Source organism: Gopherus flavomarginatus, chromosome 6, assembly GCF_025201925.1.
Source record: "Gopherus flavomarginatus isolate rGopFla2 chromosome 6, rGopFla2.mat.asm, whole genome shotgun sequence".
Classification (NCBI taxonomy): domain Eukaryota; kingdom Metazoa; phylum Chordata; order Testudines; family Testudinidae; genus Gopherus; species Gopherus flavomarginatus.
In genome coordinates this window covers 37,806,204-37,822,231 of record NC_066622.1, presented here as the reverse complement: position 1 = coordinate 37,822,231, position 16,028 = coordinate 37,806,204, and the positions used below count along the sequence as shown (strand labels likewise).

The following is a 16,028-nucleotide window of genomic DNA, read 5'->3' as shown; positions in this document are numbered from 1 at the left end:
TTGTGAGGTGCTCAGATACTGCACTGATGTGAGCTATACAAACACTTCAGATAAAGATGACCATTAACTCCTGTTTCTAATGAGACTGGAGGCAGGATGCCTTCAAGATTAAGAGGCTGGTCAGGAATCCACAAGGAGGCAGGGAAATGGGGAGCAGGAAGGAGTCGGAAGAAGGAAACTGAGAGGTGCTGTAGAAATGATGTACAGGGAATATGGGGGAAGATTGCCACGCTGATGCAAAAACACAGGCCCTCCAGGATGATCTTGAGTCCATAAAACTGGACAGCTGGCAGCGTGTGCTGAGCACCCATCCAGACTTCCTAGGATAGCTAGAAGCCTGGACAGGTGGCGCCCTCGAGATGAGGTGTTGGAGGAGCCAGAGTCGTGTGCAGGGGAATGACTGCAGGGAGGGATGCTGAGGGGCTGCAGAGGAACAGGGGTTCAGTGGAGAGACTGAGGGGGCAGGGGAGTGAGAGGTGGAGGGGTATCTGGGGAAAGTGCCCATTGAAGGGGATGAGAATGGGGGTAGCAGAAGGGAACCGGGAGAGGTGTAGAGAACGGAGGGGGATCGAGGGCTGACAGAAGGAAAACATGGAGCGTAAGAGACTGTACATGAGACAAACAGTGGGGCAAGGCGGCGAGCGGAGCCTGTAAGGGCGGTGGGGGGAAAGGCAGGGAATGGGGGTAAAAGGTGGAATGGCAGCTCCCCGCAGCCCAGGGACTAGGCGCTGGGGGACGGGGTCCTGCTGGCTTGAGCCACGTTTCGGGTCGAATTGCGGCTGCCGCACTTGTCGGGCGAGAAATAACCAGCACAGGGGCCGCCAAGTGACTGGCTTTCCTCGCGCATCGTGCGAGTCTCAAGCCCCGTTCAGGATTTGGCGGGAGGCGGGCGCTGACTCCCCTGTTCTGCCGCATCACCTCACAAGGGCGGCCGAGCCTGCACCTCACCCCGCGTGACGTGAGACCAACAGGCCGGGCGGGGGCCGAGCACTGCGTCGGGGCTGCCTCCAGGATTGGGGAGGGGAGCCGCAGCTTCCTCCCTTGTGAGTCACAACAGAGGAGGGGCAGGAAGGCGCTGCGGGAACCCAGGGGAACCTCGCGCACTGCAGCACCCTCGGAGTCGTCAATCTCCCCGGGAGCTTAGAGCGGCGGTGGCGACATCGTCATCCCCACCCCTCCACCAACCGCCCCTTCTCCCTCACAGGCCAGTAAGGCAAGAAAGAGTCGAGACAAACCTGACCCGGTAGGCGGGCACCTCCCCCTTTTCGACGGCGCCGATTGGTCCTCCAAGTCCCAGCGCTGATTGGCTGCACGGAGGCAGCGGCGGGTGCCCATTGGTTGTGCGAACGGGATAATGAGCCGTGCGCAGAGTAATAGGGAAGGGCGGGGGGAGAGCGAGTAAGTGCGTGTGTGGGGCCGTGTGCAAACCGCGTGTGGCGCAGGCAGCGGGGCTCTAGTATCAAGCGGGGGAGATCGCAAGAGAAGCGGGCCCGTTGTCGCCCGGACGCGCTACCTATCGCAGGAGGGTCGGGAGCCTGCAGGTAACCGTCAAGGCGGCTCGCGGAGCAGGCGGGGGCGCGGCCTGGCCCCGGCCCGCGCGGGGAAGCTGAGGGTGGTGGCGGTGGCGCACTCCGGCCTAGCGCGCGGGAAACCACCCGAGCCTCGGCCGCGCTTGCCTGCAGCCCTGGAGGGGGAGGTGGCGGCAGTTTGACTGGAAGCGGGTGAGGGGGCCCTTCGGGTGGGCTGGGCGCGCTGGCCGGGCTGAGTCACGCTGTGGGGGGCGGTGAGAGGAAGCTCCGGCGGCGGAGAGGGCTGGGGACGGAGCGGCCTCCTTCCCCTTCCCCTGGTCCGAGGCGCGGGTGAACAGCTCTGCGGGGGGCTGCCTGGGGCGCCTCATCCCGGTGCGTGGGGATGGAGGAGGCTGGTGGCTGGGCCGCAGCCTTTCCTGCGGGGCGGGCGGCATAAGCACACTCGTCCGGCTGGGCTTAGGGCGGAGAGTCAGCCGGCTGCGTCGGGCCTGTTGCCCCTGGGGGCAGTAGCGGGTCTGGACTGCGTGATCCGGGTGGGAAGTCAGTTTGGGGCTGAACTCGTGCTGTATGTTTAAGCTGCCGTCTGCCTGCCTTGCTCCCATTTCTTGCGACCTCGTGCGGGTCGGGAAGGCGGTAATGGCCAGGACTGCAGGCCGTGGTGTGATTGCACCATGTGGCCTCTCCATGTGCTCGGTTGGGGTGTTCAATCTATTTACATCTGACTGGAGATCTAGGAAGTGTCCCGCTCTATTAAGTTGCAGGGCTCACAGACAGAATAACTTCGCGATCATGGTGGTACTTCTGATCTTACAATCACTTTATTTGAATGTCTGTTAAACTTAGTTTTTAAGTAGTCTCAGTCTAATATCTTTGCTTGGGATAGTTCTAGTTTTTTTTAGTTCGTTATATAAACAAGACTATCCCAAATTATTTATTAGGGGGTGTTAATGTAAGTAGTAACTCTTTCAACCTAGACTCTTGAACTGTGGTTTTGTGTTTTGAGGGGTTTGTTTTTGGTGAGGAGGTGGGGGCTAGAGTGAAATTTATACCTTCTTACAGGGGTAGTCCTCACCTCCTGTTTGAATTCACTTTAGATACTCTTGGATCAGGAAGCCTAGATTTCCCATGTGGATGAGCTTTCATCCAAGCAAGTGACTTGCAGTCTGTCTTTCTCAGACTACCCTCTCATTGACTCCTTTTGTCTCAATCCCCTGCTTTCCCATGTTTCATGTAGTAGGCTATGAGAAGGCCTTAGTAAATTACTGCTGATCTGTGGACCACAATTTGAGAACCCCATTGTTAAGTCTAGGCTATTAATAACCAATAACTCACTGGCTCCAAGATCCTCTTCCAGTATCATACTTACGGGTCTCATGATATACAGATTAATTGGGGACCTGTTAGGGTTCTTGTGACAGTCATTGTATCAGCCTGACTGGTATTCAAAAACTAGTCTAATTCTTATGGTGGAAGTAAATAGTTCTTTGTAGAAGGCACACTTTCCTCAAATAAGTGGTGTATAGGCCATGTTCTAGAACAGGAGTAGTCTTTTCTGTGGTGTCCAGATTTCTAGAGAAGAAAACAAAGAGATGTCAGGGTTTGTTCAAAAGCAAACTGTAGAGTGTAACAGACTGCAGAGTGAATCTGGATATTGACTACCCTGCTAGAACAATGTTAATGCTGGCATATTTTGCCAGTGATGATGGTGTCCCTACCCTCCTTTTTGGAAGCTCATGGGAGGAAAGGTAACTGCAGAGCAGGTTGGCTGGTATCTGACAACTTTTGTCCCTTGATTAGGTTGTGGCATATAGATGCTAGGCCATGAAGGTTGATATAACAATATAGTGTGAAGTATTGTTACTGATTTGCTGCTTTTGTTACCTTTGACTTGTGTCTGGACCCTGCTTAAGTAGATTACTGTTTGGTGAGTCACTTCTGATAACTGAAGATGGCTTTGGGAACAGTAATTTTGCCTTGGAATTCCGCTGCATTTTAAATCTATACTGTGTGTACTGCTTATGTTTGGGAAGAGTAGACTTGGACTTTGACCAGTATTCTGGTCTACATCTTTCACTGTAGCTTGGTGTTGCTGTCTCCTGGCTGCTGCAGAGAGTGCCTGGTTAGAAGCTGAAGTTCTTCTAGTATAAGATGCTGGTAATACTAATAAATTGAGAGTAAATATTTACTAAGTATGCTGAAGATAATTGCCTCTGTTGTTGACAAAAGGAGGCTTGTACTTCCCAACAAAGATCTCTAGGGGCACTTCTGGATTCCAAGGTGGTGCTAACATCTCTCTGTGGACCTCCAACAGGTCTCTGTTACGACCTGAACACAGATCTTGACACTACCATAATGCAGAATGTGTGCCCAAATAAATCCCTTAGTCTTTAAGGTGCTACCAGACTCCTTGTTAACTGTTTTTAGTACAGAATGAAAATCTACTTAGTGAAGTTAGCCCCAGGGATCATTAATGCTTGTATTCCAATACACAGGAGGAGGGAAAGAAGGGTGGGGCATTTTGTTGGCGCTCGAATATAGCTAGCTTGTCCTTGTATTAAGGCTGATTTGACATTAGTCAGCATTTTAGGTGTAATGTATCTAGGAAACATTTGAGTACTTGTTATAATAAAGCAAACTGGGGGGATGAAAGTCCCTATGAATTGAAGCTGGGGAGGGGAGCATGGAGTAAGACTTCTCCTTCTTCCTCCTCTCCCCCCATCTCCCCCTGTGCATGGAGTCTGGATTTTTTTTCCCTCCCCTAGACAGACCTGTGTCTTAACTCCTTGAAACTGCTGCATTGCTCACAAGTAATTCAGCAAGGTTTCTTGTCTTCACTTACACACCCCAAGAGCAAAGATCATGAATGTTATGTGTGGGTTTTTATGTATCTGCTGTTGTAAATATCCAGTGAAGGCAGTGGTGCAGGTCAAATTCCACAATTGAGGATTAGATTTATAACTCATAGTACCTTCAGTTCATTAAAACATTAGTTGCTTTTTCAGTTATGGTCTAGAAAATACCTTCTAGCTCCATTTGACTCAGACATAAAAACTTAGAATGTATTTGTCAAGCTATTATATCTACTCGTCTTCGCCCCTTCCCCTCCGTGCTTAAGCTTTCCATTATGAGCTATCAGCATTCCTTTTTTTGATCTAACTCTGCTTATGACAGAAGTATTCATTTATCTATTACAAAGAATAGTCAAAGCTTGTTAGAGAATGTTCTCAGTGTGAAAGGTGAGAGCAGGTGCATTCTGTTTTATGACCAGAACAGTGGTTTAAGAAACTTGACTTCTAACAAGCAATAGAGATACGCTGGGCTGACAGTTGATAAGGATTTAAACATCCTGACTGTAAAACCTGTCTAATGTATTTTAAAAAACTGAGCTTTATAGCTCTTCAAACCCATAAATTACTCCTTTTTAAGTCTTGTTACTTATGCTTGCTTTCTAGTGGGTTATCATAGCTTCTTTCTGTAATGTAACAATTAGACTTCCAGATAGTCTAAAGGAAAAACTTTTTGGCCATAGTGCTGCAAGGAAGACAACTTATTCTTCTGCACTTCAAAACTTTAAGTTTGGAAAGTGTCTCTTCACAGAAGCGTCTAGAACTATGACAAACCAATAGCTGACAACACTGAAAGTAAACTTATTGCTAATTTGACCAACTCTTTGTTGCCCCTGGTTAGTTCTTTTTTTATAAACTGTCTAACCTTTGATATTAACGAGGAAGTTCTAGAGTTTGTGTCTGATATACAAAGCTACAAGATGTAAGGTACTGCAATACTATATTATGTGAAAGCTTAAATATTCCCACATTCAAAGATAGGGAAATGAAGATATTCAGATCTTTACAGTTGATAGATCTGTTGTCCAAGTGTCAGTGTGACTTTTTTTTTACATTTAAAAAAAACAGCCTTAACTCTGATGCATTAAAATAGTCCTCTCACTTTGCCTATGGATTTAGTGTTCTGCAGGGTCCTCACCTTCCTCCCACTCTCTAGTGCTGCAGAAACTTAAATACTGCATACCCATATTTCCCTAGCTGACATTGTCCTTTGAGTTTTGAGTTCCATTGGATATATGGCTCATAACATCTTATTTGTGCTGTGAAACCTTCGAGCTTTGTAGGTTCTTCAAGTCCTTGGCTGTCCTAGCTTCATCTTCTCACTTACTCCCTGACACACCAGTTGTACTTGTTCATACTCATGGGGCAAAAATCCAGCTCCTCTGAATAGGATGTTAAAAATTGACTTTAATTCTTCCAAAATTCTAGTGCATCCTGAAACTAGTAATTTTAATTGAGTATAATGAAAGTAAAGTTAGTTGTAGCTTTACTGTAAGCCTTAAGTTAACTTGCAGAAGGTATTGCTTTAAGTCAGTGTATTAGAATTTTTTTGGTCTCCTGCACCGTGAAGCATGAAGACTTAAATACCTTTTCAGTTTTTCCTTATTTTTTTTTCTTCTGTGCTTTGGCAAAGGAGCTTGTGTTGAGAAGGTCATGTCAGGTGTGTATAACAAACTTCCTTATCTGAAGGAGAAAAGGATGTCTATTATAACATCCTAATGTCAGTTCTATTGAGGTAAATGTCAAAGGTTTAAAAAGTAGCTAAAAATCCTCTTTTCCTCACCTCTGGCTCAGCTTGAAGTTTCTCGAAGCTCTGACTTCTCTGGTAATTGAGTCTCTTTAATATTCCAGAGCAGACCTGAACCTTAAGGTAGATTTAAAAAAAAAAAATATTCAGGCCATGATGCATCGTACAAAAAACACTGTTTTTCATTGCAGGTTATCTTTAACAGACTTTTTGGGTGGGTCCAAATAAAAGTAATTCTAATGACAATGAAAATTGACCAATTTACATGATTCTGAAAGTCTGATACCTCTTTACAAAGAATTGATTGCTACAGATGAACAAGTGCTAGTGTTGTCCAACCTGCAAACAGCTATGACAGGAAAACATGGTTATATATTGTAGCTTAAAATGAATAAAATCATTAACTCTGCTGAATTACACTTGTTCAGATATGGTGCATACTTTTTCGAGGGACAGCAATAAGCCATATTGGGACTACTGACCCTAGATGGCTTGTTTGCATATATTTTTATAACTCAGTCCTCTTTGTTTCTAGCAGTGCAGGTCTCTGAATTCTAATGCAGTTTCTCCTAAAAGGTGGACAAATTCTTTTTCTTATATTGTCTTATACACTTGTCATCTTCAAGTCTCTGGTTACAGGTTATAGATTGTTTGTTTCAAGTGTTTAAGCATCACAATGGAGGCCCTGAAACTGACTCAAACATACATGTGGATGTTAGAATTTTGGTGCAGAGAAATACAGTAGTTTAAAGTGATTGTCAAGGTTGGTTGACAGATGCTGCAGTCAGAGGTACCTTTGAACATACAGAACAGCATGCTCTAAATGAGCAGTGCTCATACTTTGGCATTTGTGCCCCCCTTACCAGAAAGATACAGGGGGGGAAAAGAGGTACTCAAAACTATAGAACTACACAGTAGCGAAGTGTTTGGTTTTTTTTTTAAATCCAGCTGCCACAAAAGCAGGTGGATTAAAAATTCATATCAGTAGTTGATCGGTATTTAGCACAAGTGGCCCATAAGGATTTTGTCAGCTTTCCTTTTTAATTGTTACAGAAACTTACAATACTGTGAGTCTAATACCCTTCTTGATCCTTTCCTTCCCTTTTCTGCTTGTTTTGTTGCACCAATTTTTGCATGTTAACTTTTTGTTGTAAGCCCTTTTGCATTAGGGACTTAATTATATGTCTGCATGGTGATTAAAATTAGGGGGGCTCTGAGTTTCAGTACAAAATACTTCTGGTCAGCAGGTTAAATAATAGTTTTTAGTCTGTCTTGCATAAAGTACTATACCAGTTTAGATTAATATTCCCATGTAGCGTGATGCAGCGCAACAAAACATCGAGAAAGAAACCTCAGTAACAGTGTTAACAGGAACACAAATCCAGCTGTTTGCTACAGTCATACTAAGTCAGTGGTCCCCAACCTTTTTGTCTGGCGGGTGCCAGACGATGAGCCAAGGAGGACCATGGCGGTGGACGAGCATCTGCTGAAATGCCACTGACAAGCGGCAACATTTCAGTGGATGCTTGTCCGCTGGCCAGTACGTGGATGCACTTAGATGCACTGGCGGGCGCCATGTTGGGGACCCCGTGCTTAGTAGTACATCAATTACTTTTGTTAATAGCAAAGTTTCCTTTGTATCTGTGTCTCACTTTGGTCAGATCAGCAGTATAACTTCAGTTATGCAAAAATTAAGCTAATGCAAAGGTGGTCAAAATATAAGTAGAAATGACAATTTTTAGTTTTAAATTTTCTAATCTCTAAACTTGCTGTAGAACTAGCTAATCTTCATAACAAAGTTATTTTCAATTTTTTGTACTTGATTTCCTGTTAAGAGCAGTCTTAAATTCTTCAAATACTCAGCCATAATGTAATACCTGAATAGTCTAGTAGTGAGTGTTCAGAAATAGTACATAATTTAGAAGTTAAACATTTGCAACTGCATAGTTAATGTTGGCCATTACACAGGTCTGTTTTATAACATAAACAGGTGGATAACTGAGTTTCTGTAGGGTTTCTGTCATGCTAAACGAGCAGACTTCATAAAAGCTGGAGTTATTTATGCTCTGTATTGTTAATTTATCGTAGTTTGAGCCTTTGTGTGGGATTAATGGCTATAAATTGCTGTCTGCAGTTCAGTATACTCCAGGTGCTATTTTCAGTGACTGATGCTTTTCCCAGTGTAAAGCATCAACATACACCTCTACCCTGATAACGCTGTCCTCAGGAGCCAAAAAATCTTACTGCATTATAGGTGAAACCACATTATATCTAACTTGCTTTGATCTGCTGGAGTGCGCAGCTGCACACCCCTCCCACCCCCCAACGCTGCTTTACCACGTTATAACACAACATGAATTTGGATGCATCATGGTAGAGGTGTAGCTGAAAATATGCTGTTGGTTTACACATGAATAACTTTTGCAGTAAAGTTATGAAACTTGGCTTATCAGCTCTAGATATTAATGTGCCATAGTTAAGGACATTCAAACATGGTTCAAAACTTACTTTTGGCTTCAGCAAGCTTCTACAAATTTAAGACTGTTTCCAGGATTTTTTTTAATTCTGAGCTAATTAAAGATGTGATTGTAAACACATTATGGCAGCACTGTGTAGTGCATGAGATTTGAAAGTGAAACTATTTTCTAAACTTAAAATACAAAACCCAGAACTTTCAAGATCTTAAGATCTGTGTTTCTGTGAACTTAATTGATAGTCTCCCTTTAAACACCTATTGTGTTCTGGAAGATTCTCTAATAGCTACTTTAGATAAACTTGGGTGGTTTGGTTTTAATTGGCTCACACTTGTACTTTATTTATTTTCTACAAAGTTGATTCTCATTGGTAGCTATGAAAACATTGATTTGTAATTAAACATTACCTATTAGCAAACAAGCACCATATTTAGTGTATACCTATACACACTTCAGATTATATTTACATCTTTTACAATGATAGAAAATAGCAAAGTGTGGTGTGCGTGGTTTTTTTAACACTTGCATCAAGCTCTGTTTGGATGGAAATTTAATAAAAAGCTTGTTTGCATCAGGACCTTTATGAAGTCTTTTGTCATCAAAACATGTTTTGCATTTAAAATATTGTCTGTAGTTAGTGAAAACTGTTTCTGGCCCCAAGTGCTTCAAGATATTTTTTTAGAACTAGTAGATCTCATCCACACACCTAGTTTAATACATAATCGCAGGTAGGAAAAATGAGCATTCCCAATTGGCTTAACTTTGAACTAGTCAGTGAACTAAGTAAACTGAAATTAAGGAAGTATTCTTTCTGCAACTGCAGAAGAGGCTTCTGCTATAGCAAAAACTGGTTAAGCACCTCCCCAGTGCTTAGCCAGTGACTTCCACTAGGTCAGTGATAAGGCTTTTTAAAAAAAAAAAAAATTCAAAAGTTAAATATCTGCTGTAAATTCTTTTTACATAGGAAGTAAACCGCAGTGATGAGCAGCAACGAGTGCTTCAAGTGTGGACGTACTGGTCATTGGGCTCGGGAATGCCCTACTGGAATTGGCCGTGGCCGTGGGATGCGAAGCCGTGGCAGAGGTGGATTTACCTCCGCAAGAGGTTTCTAATTTATACGTATCTGAACACAGTAAAATCTCTCTACTTGCAAATGTGATACAGCTGACATCTTTACAAGTATTGCTTTAGTGACTGAGCAAACACAGATCAAGGATAGTACATTAAATCTATTCTGGTAACCTTATTTTGTCAAGTGCAGTTCCAATTTTAATTTGGTAATCTTTTGTACTTGCAGTACATCAGAGTACATTTGCTAAGTCTTGATGAGGGCTTACTGCAACCCTCTGCTACTAAATCTTTTGAAAAGAATAGTGAGGTTGCTGTGGGAAGGATTGTAGATTTTCTGCTAATGTCCTAACCCATATGTTGACACTGTCAAGTTGTTTGTGTATTTTAATCCCCAAATAACAATGCTTTTCATGTTCTCTATATAAAATAGGCTTCCAGTTCATGTCTTCATCTCTCCCAGACATCTGTTACCGCTGTGGTGAGTCTGGCCATCTTGCCAAGGACTGTGATCTTCAGGAGGATGGTAAATATTACTAAATTTTCTATATTTTATTTACTTAGAATGTAGTGGAAGGGGGGAACTGAATACACTTGTCAGATTATTAAAAAATTTTTTTAAAGAATGTTACCTTGTAACTTTATCAAGGTTTTATAGTCTTGTTTGGCTTGTTTTCTTATTGTGGAAGCCTGCTATAACTGCGGCAGAGGTGGCCATATTGCTAAGGACTGCAAGGAACCGAAGAGAGAGCGAGAGCAGTGCTGCTACAACTGTGGCAAACCTGGCCATCTGGCTCGTGACTGTGACCATGCAGATGAGCAGAAGTGCTATTCTTGTGGGGAATTTGGACACATTCAAAAAGACTGCACCAAAGTTAAGTGCTATAGGTAAGGCACTAAAGGTATACTTTAAATAGCTGTAAAATATTTTTATATCTTACCCTTAATCTAATTTGCAGTTTATACAAGTTAGCTTATTTAATCTGTTTTGGGTATATGCCTATTTTCTTGTGATCTTCTTAAAGAAACTAACTTTGACTCCCTGCCTGTAATGCATCAGACATCAGTCTAAACTTCTTCCTGTTGCTTTTGACTTAAACAGGGTTTAGCATGTATAGTAGTGCAGCACATTCAGTGATGTCAGTCAGGATATTAGAAATTGCACACATTTCTCTGGTATAGAACTGAGCTTGCCTAATAGCTAAGGGTATATTACCAAATGTATTAGAACAGTTATACAGCAGAAGCCTCAAATACAGAGTTCATTAGTGGTGCATCAGGTTGTACTGTGATGGCAGTGTTGAATAGTTCCTGTTGTGGCTATTGAAGAGGCTAATATCCACTTTTAATTTGTCAATTAAAATATTTTTCTTCAGGTGTGGTGAAACTGGGCATGTAGCCATCAACTGCAGCAAGACAAGTGAAGTCAACTGCTATCGCTGTGGCGAGTCAGGGCACCTTGCACGGGAATGCACAATTGAAGCTACAGCTTAATTATTTCCTTTATCGCCCCTCCTTTTTCTGATTGATGGTTGTATTATTTTTCTCTGAATCCTCTTCACTGGCCAAAGGTTGGCAGATAGAGGCTACTCCCAGGCCAGTGAGCTTTACTTGCCGTGTAAAAGGAGGAAAGGGGTGGAAAAATCGACTTTCTGCATTTAACTACAAAAATGTTTATGTTTAGTTTGGTAGAGGTGTTATGTATAATGCTTTGTTAAAGAACCCCCTTTCCGTGCCACTGGTGAATAGGGATTGAGTGGGAAGAGTTGAGTCAGACCAGCAAACGCTGTCCAGGGTCCATGGGAGTGATCCTTTGCAAGAGGAGGACTAAATCCTGGAAGTGTCCAAACTTCCACAAGTAGCTAACTTTAATTTTATTACAATGATGGCCTTGGATTGTCTGACCTCAGTAGCTGTTAATAACATCAAGTAATGTCTTTGTCAGGCCCTACCTAGAGCATATAGCTGAGTGGGAGTAAACAAAACAAACAGATGCACGTGCCTGTTAGTGGCCATGAGAGAGAGAGAGAGGGAAATCAGGAATAATTAAAACGAAGTAACAATTCAGTCAATGAATGTTAATGTCAGCAATACAGAAGGTAATGGGAAGCTTTTTGAATAAATATTTCAAACAAAATCTAAAACCCAGAACATCAGTTATCATAACATACACAATTTGGAGCTATTCAGGAGTTGCAAAGAAATGCATTTTCACAGAAATCAAGATGTTATTTTTGTATACTATATCACTTAGACCGACTGAGTTTCATTTGCTTGTAATCAGTTTTTAAAGTAAATGGTAAAAGCAATTGAAGTCCTAGAATATAGAAATGTAATTTTAAACTATCAATAAAGCTGGAGGAGGAAGGGGAGTTTGGCTAAAATTCATTTTGTTTAGCTTTTGTTATTCATGTACATAGTGCAAAACACCATATTAAAGAGGGGAATGTGGAGGTGTTGAAAAGCTTACCGTTTGGACTTTTCTTTTGTATGAAATGTTATCTAGTATAAAGTTCAGTCCCATAACATTCAGAATTTCATAAAATCACAAAATAAAGCACTTACTTACAGGCCTTAATTTCTCTGCATACAGTGTGTCTGGCAAACCATTGGTTCCTACGTGCACTATGCTCTCCAGCCTTTGCACTGGCTACCCATTAAAACATCAGATCATGTCTTTTTTACAATCCTTGTGATTGGGCAGAGTTAAAGTGGCCATTAAGAGACCAACTTGATGAATCATACTGCAATACTAACTCCTGTCAAGTAGCCTGCATGTCCTTACTAGATGGATAGGTGAAAAATACTAATTCTTACTAAACAAGTGCCCTCAGAATATATGGCAGTGCATTAAGATGTAGTTTTAAACTGTCAAGTGCAAACCTATTTGACAAAGGTAGGAGAACTGTTATGCCTTGTCTAAACTAAAATTGTCAACAAAAGTAGTGTTGACACTCAAAACATAATACAAATCGGTGTCATGTTCACACTCACTACTTCTGTCAGCAGAGCACAGCCACAGTTGAGGCACTAGCATAGACAGTGTGAGCAATGTACTGTGGGTATTTATCCCACAGTCCAGCTTGACATCTTCTTCTGTCAATAGGTGTTGTGGGAAGGCAGAGCAAATCACAGGGCATCATGGGACTGGGCTCAGTGTCCTAGGATGCATTGCTTTCTGTCCCAGCATTCTGTGGGCTTCCAGCTTTTCTTTCATGGCATTTTTCACTGCTCTTCTTCTCCCCCCACCCCCATGTGTACTTCAGCATCTTTGGGAGATGAGATGGATCCTGAACTGCTCTCCTATGCTTGTTCACTGCCATCTGCAATGTCTTCGTGACAATTCAGTTAATTGTGAAGTTCCTAACTGAAGACTTCCAGTTGCCTGACATGCTGTGCAGTATTGATAAGAGCAACTTTAGATTGCTTTTGGCATTCACAGAACAGCTGCATAGAGTAGACAGTAGCTTTTGGGCTTGTTACACATTCCCTGAATGGTGGAATCATGTAACCAGGTAGGTGTGGTATGATGAGCAGTGGCTACAGAACTTTTGAATGCAGAAAGCCACCTTCCTGGAACTGTGGCAGAGCTTGTCGCAGCACTGTACTGCAAGGACACCAGAAAGAGACGCTCTAGTAGTAGCAAAGTGCGTAGCATTCTCTGTGTGGAAGCTGGTAACTCCAGACTGCTGCTGGTCACTCATGAATCAATTTGGAGTTGGGAAGTCAACAGTTGCAGCTGCATTAATGCAAATACACAGGGCAGTTAATTGATAGCACACCCATGCCAGTTTTGGTACCAGACCACCCTGTGGCAGAGTAACTCTGTAAGAAGGGTTACTTCTCCATGATGATGCTGGCACTTGTGAAACACCCCTGGGTGTTTCACTGACATTGACAGGGGTAGTCCAGGATGCATATCTTCAGGAACACTGGCCTGCATAGAAAGCTACAAATGGGGACTTGAAGAGTACAGTGGGAGATGCTGAAATGCCCATAGTGATGGTGGGAGTCCTAGCATACCTCTTACAGCTGTGGCTCATGAAACCTTACACAGTGAACCTGGACAGCAGTAATGAGCAGTTCAACAGCCTGAGTAGGTGCTGGATGACAGTGGAATGTGCATTTGGCAGATTAAAGCCATGCTGGTAATGCCTTTTTGGCAGACTAGACCTTGAGGAGAATTCCCATGGTCATAGCCACATGTACATTGCATAATCTTTGTGAAGCTAAGGGTGAAAGACTTGCTTGGGGTGGAGTGTCAAGGTAGACTACTTGGCAGCTGACTTTTGAGCAGCCAGATGGACTAGCAGGAGCCCGGGGGGGTTGGACAATTTGAATCAGGGAGGCTTTGAGGCAACACTTTGAAAATGAGAGCCAATAATATATATATATATATATATATCTCTGGTGCTGCAATGTTATATTGCATGTTTTCCTAGGAAGTAGTGGTGACATTTTGGGGTGTTGCATTCCAGCAAGCACATGAATAAACTGCCTGTGTATGTATTGGTAGTGCCTGCTATCTCAATTTGCAGAAAACAAAGATGAATTACAATTCAAAAAGCAATGGCACAGAAAGATGCTTGGCAGGAAAGGAGGTACCAGGGAAGGGCAGACTTCCAGAGCTGTGTGTAGGTCCAGCTATCATGAGAGTTTGGTAGGGGTGTGGGGGGGGGGCGGGGGGGACAGAAGTGGACAGGACTAGGAGCAGAGTTTGGGAGGGCATGGAAAAGAGTTCTGAATGTGCTGCAGGGGAGAGCAGGCACAGCTCTGCTCCCTCTGCAGCCTTATTAAGGACTTCAGCATCTGCTCCTCCATTACTTTAAGGATGCTACTAAGCATATGATTAAACTCCTGATTTTTCTTTTCTGTCCTGCCTTTTGGCTTCCCAGCACTCATTGCATTCCCTCTTGTCTGCATTGGAGCAGTGCAGTACCTCCAGGAATGTGTTCTTTTTGCTCCATCTCAAGTTCTTGTTTATCTGAGCAGCTACAGCAGTTTCATATAGGGTGACCAGACAGCAAGAGTGAAAAATTGGGTTGGGGGGCGGCAGGGGATAATAGGAGCCTATTTAAGAAAGTCCTGATTTTTTTTTTTTTTTGGGTCTGTCCATATAAAATTGGGACATCTAGTCACCCTAGTTTCACAGTGGTCCAAGCCAGGTGAGCGTTTGCTGTGGTAACCTGCCATGGTCACCTTGGAAGATGCATGAGACCTCTCCACTATGAGCAGACAGGAAATGGAATTTCAAAAATTCCTGGTGATCCTAAGGGAGAGGGGCAAATGGTTGTTTAGCTGGCTGCAGGGGAGGGGCATTCAAATTGCTGACACAGAACTGTCACTCTGGGCATTGTGGGACACTTGGAGGCCAATTAAAGCAACTTAAAACCAAGTATGGTGTCTATACTGGTGCTTTGGAAAAAAAAAATTCAAGGAAAAAGATTTACCTCTCAGGGTAGCTGTATTTTGTCACCAAAATGGCATTTTTGCCAAAAAGTCACATTGCAGTATGTAAGCATTCAATGTTTTGTCATCAAAACTTTGCAATGTAGACAAGGCCTGGTATCTGATGATTGCAATCAAAGTAACTCAAGTTTATTGATGTCTAGTTTCTTAATTCTAATTTCACAGCAAATAAATACATTGTAGCTTCCATTTTAAGTGAAGATAAACTTTACAAGTGTGATCCATTTTTTCCATTAGATAAAGTTAGGCAAAATAACTCATGAAAATCATTCTCAGCTGAGGTAATGATTTTCATGAGTTATGTAAAACAAAAACCATTCTTAAATTACAAACCTGATAGTTATTTCTCTAAAGCCAGCCTTACTACGTCTACTTGGTGATTTACAGGTGACTGTAGTGAAGCTTTCTCACTCACAGAAGCTGCCAGGGAGTGGTATTTAATGTGATACTTATTTTCATGCCAAAATGTAATTGAAACAGTAAACATGCCATCTCAGAAAAAACTAAAAGGTGCAAATTGGTAGATTTTTGTTTTGTTTGCCAGAGCCCCTTTGCAGGGAGGGTAGCATTTTCAAAAATTCAGGGGATGCTGATTAGTCTAATACTAAAGACTGGAATGTAAATAGCCTGTGCTACTGCCCAAATTTCCATGGTAGCTTTAATATGGTCATCACTAAGTCAAGTCTGCAAAAAAATCCTTTCTGCTCACGAGTACTCATTTTTCACTTCTACATGTTCCATTTTGAGGATGCAATCAAACAGCTTCAGTTGAAGCAGCAGCCGAGTTCCTAATTAGTTTGTAGCAATCTGAATGTCTTCTAATTCATAGATGGCTCCTCTTGTCTGATCAGTTAACTGCTTTTTATGCATCTTAAAGGTGACATGTTCTTGGATG

The 16,028-nt window shown here is 42.8% G+C and overlaps 1 protein-coding gene across 4 annotated transcripts; it reads left to right on the top strand.

Moving 5' to 3' along the window:
• Positions 1–1,421: 1,421 nt before the first annotated feature.
• On the top strand, positions 1,422–12,242 carry CNBP (CCHC-type zinc finger nucleic acid binding protein). Of its 4 annotated transcripts, none has more exons than XM_050957931.1 (5): positions 1,422–1,541; positions 9,561–9,679; positions 10,098–10,190; positions 10,354–10,552; positions 11,041–12,242. In XM_050957931.1, exons 2-5 carry the CDS (start codon positions 9,577–9,579, stop codon positions 11,156–11,158), a joined length of 513 nt encoding a protein of 170 aa, XP_050813888.1. In that variant the 5' UTR covers positions 1,422–1,541; positions 9,561–9,576; the 3' UTR covers positions 11,159–12,242. The 4 variants fall into 4 exon arrangements, with proteins under 4 accessions (XP_050813888.1, XP_050813886.1, XP_050813885.1 ...); XM_050957929.1 differs by having other exon boundaries at positions 10,351–10,552; XM_050957928.1 differs by having other exon boundaries at positions 9,561–9,700.
• The last annotated feature ends 3,786 nt before the right edge of the window (positions 12,243–16,028 follow it).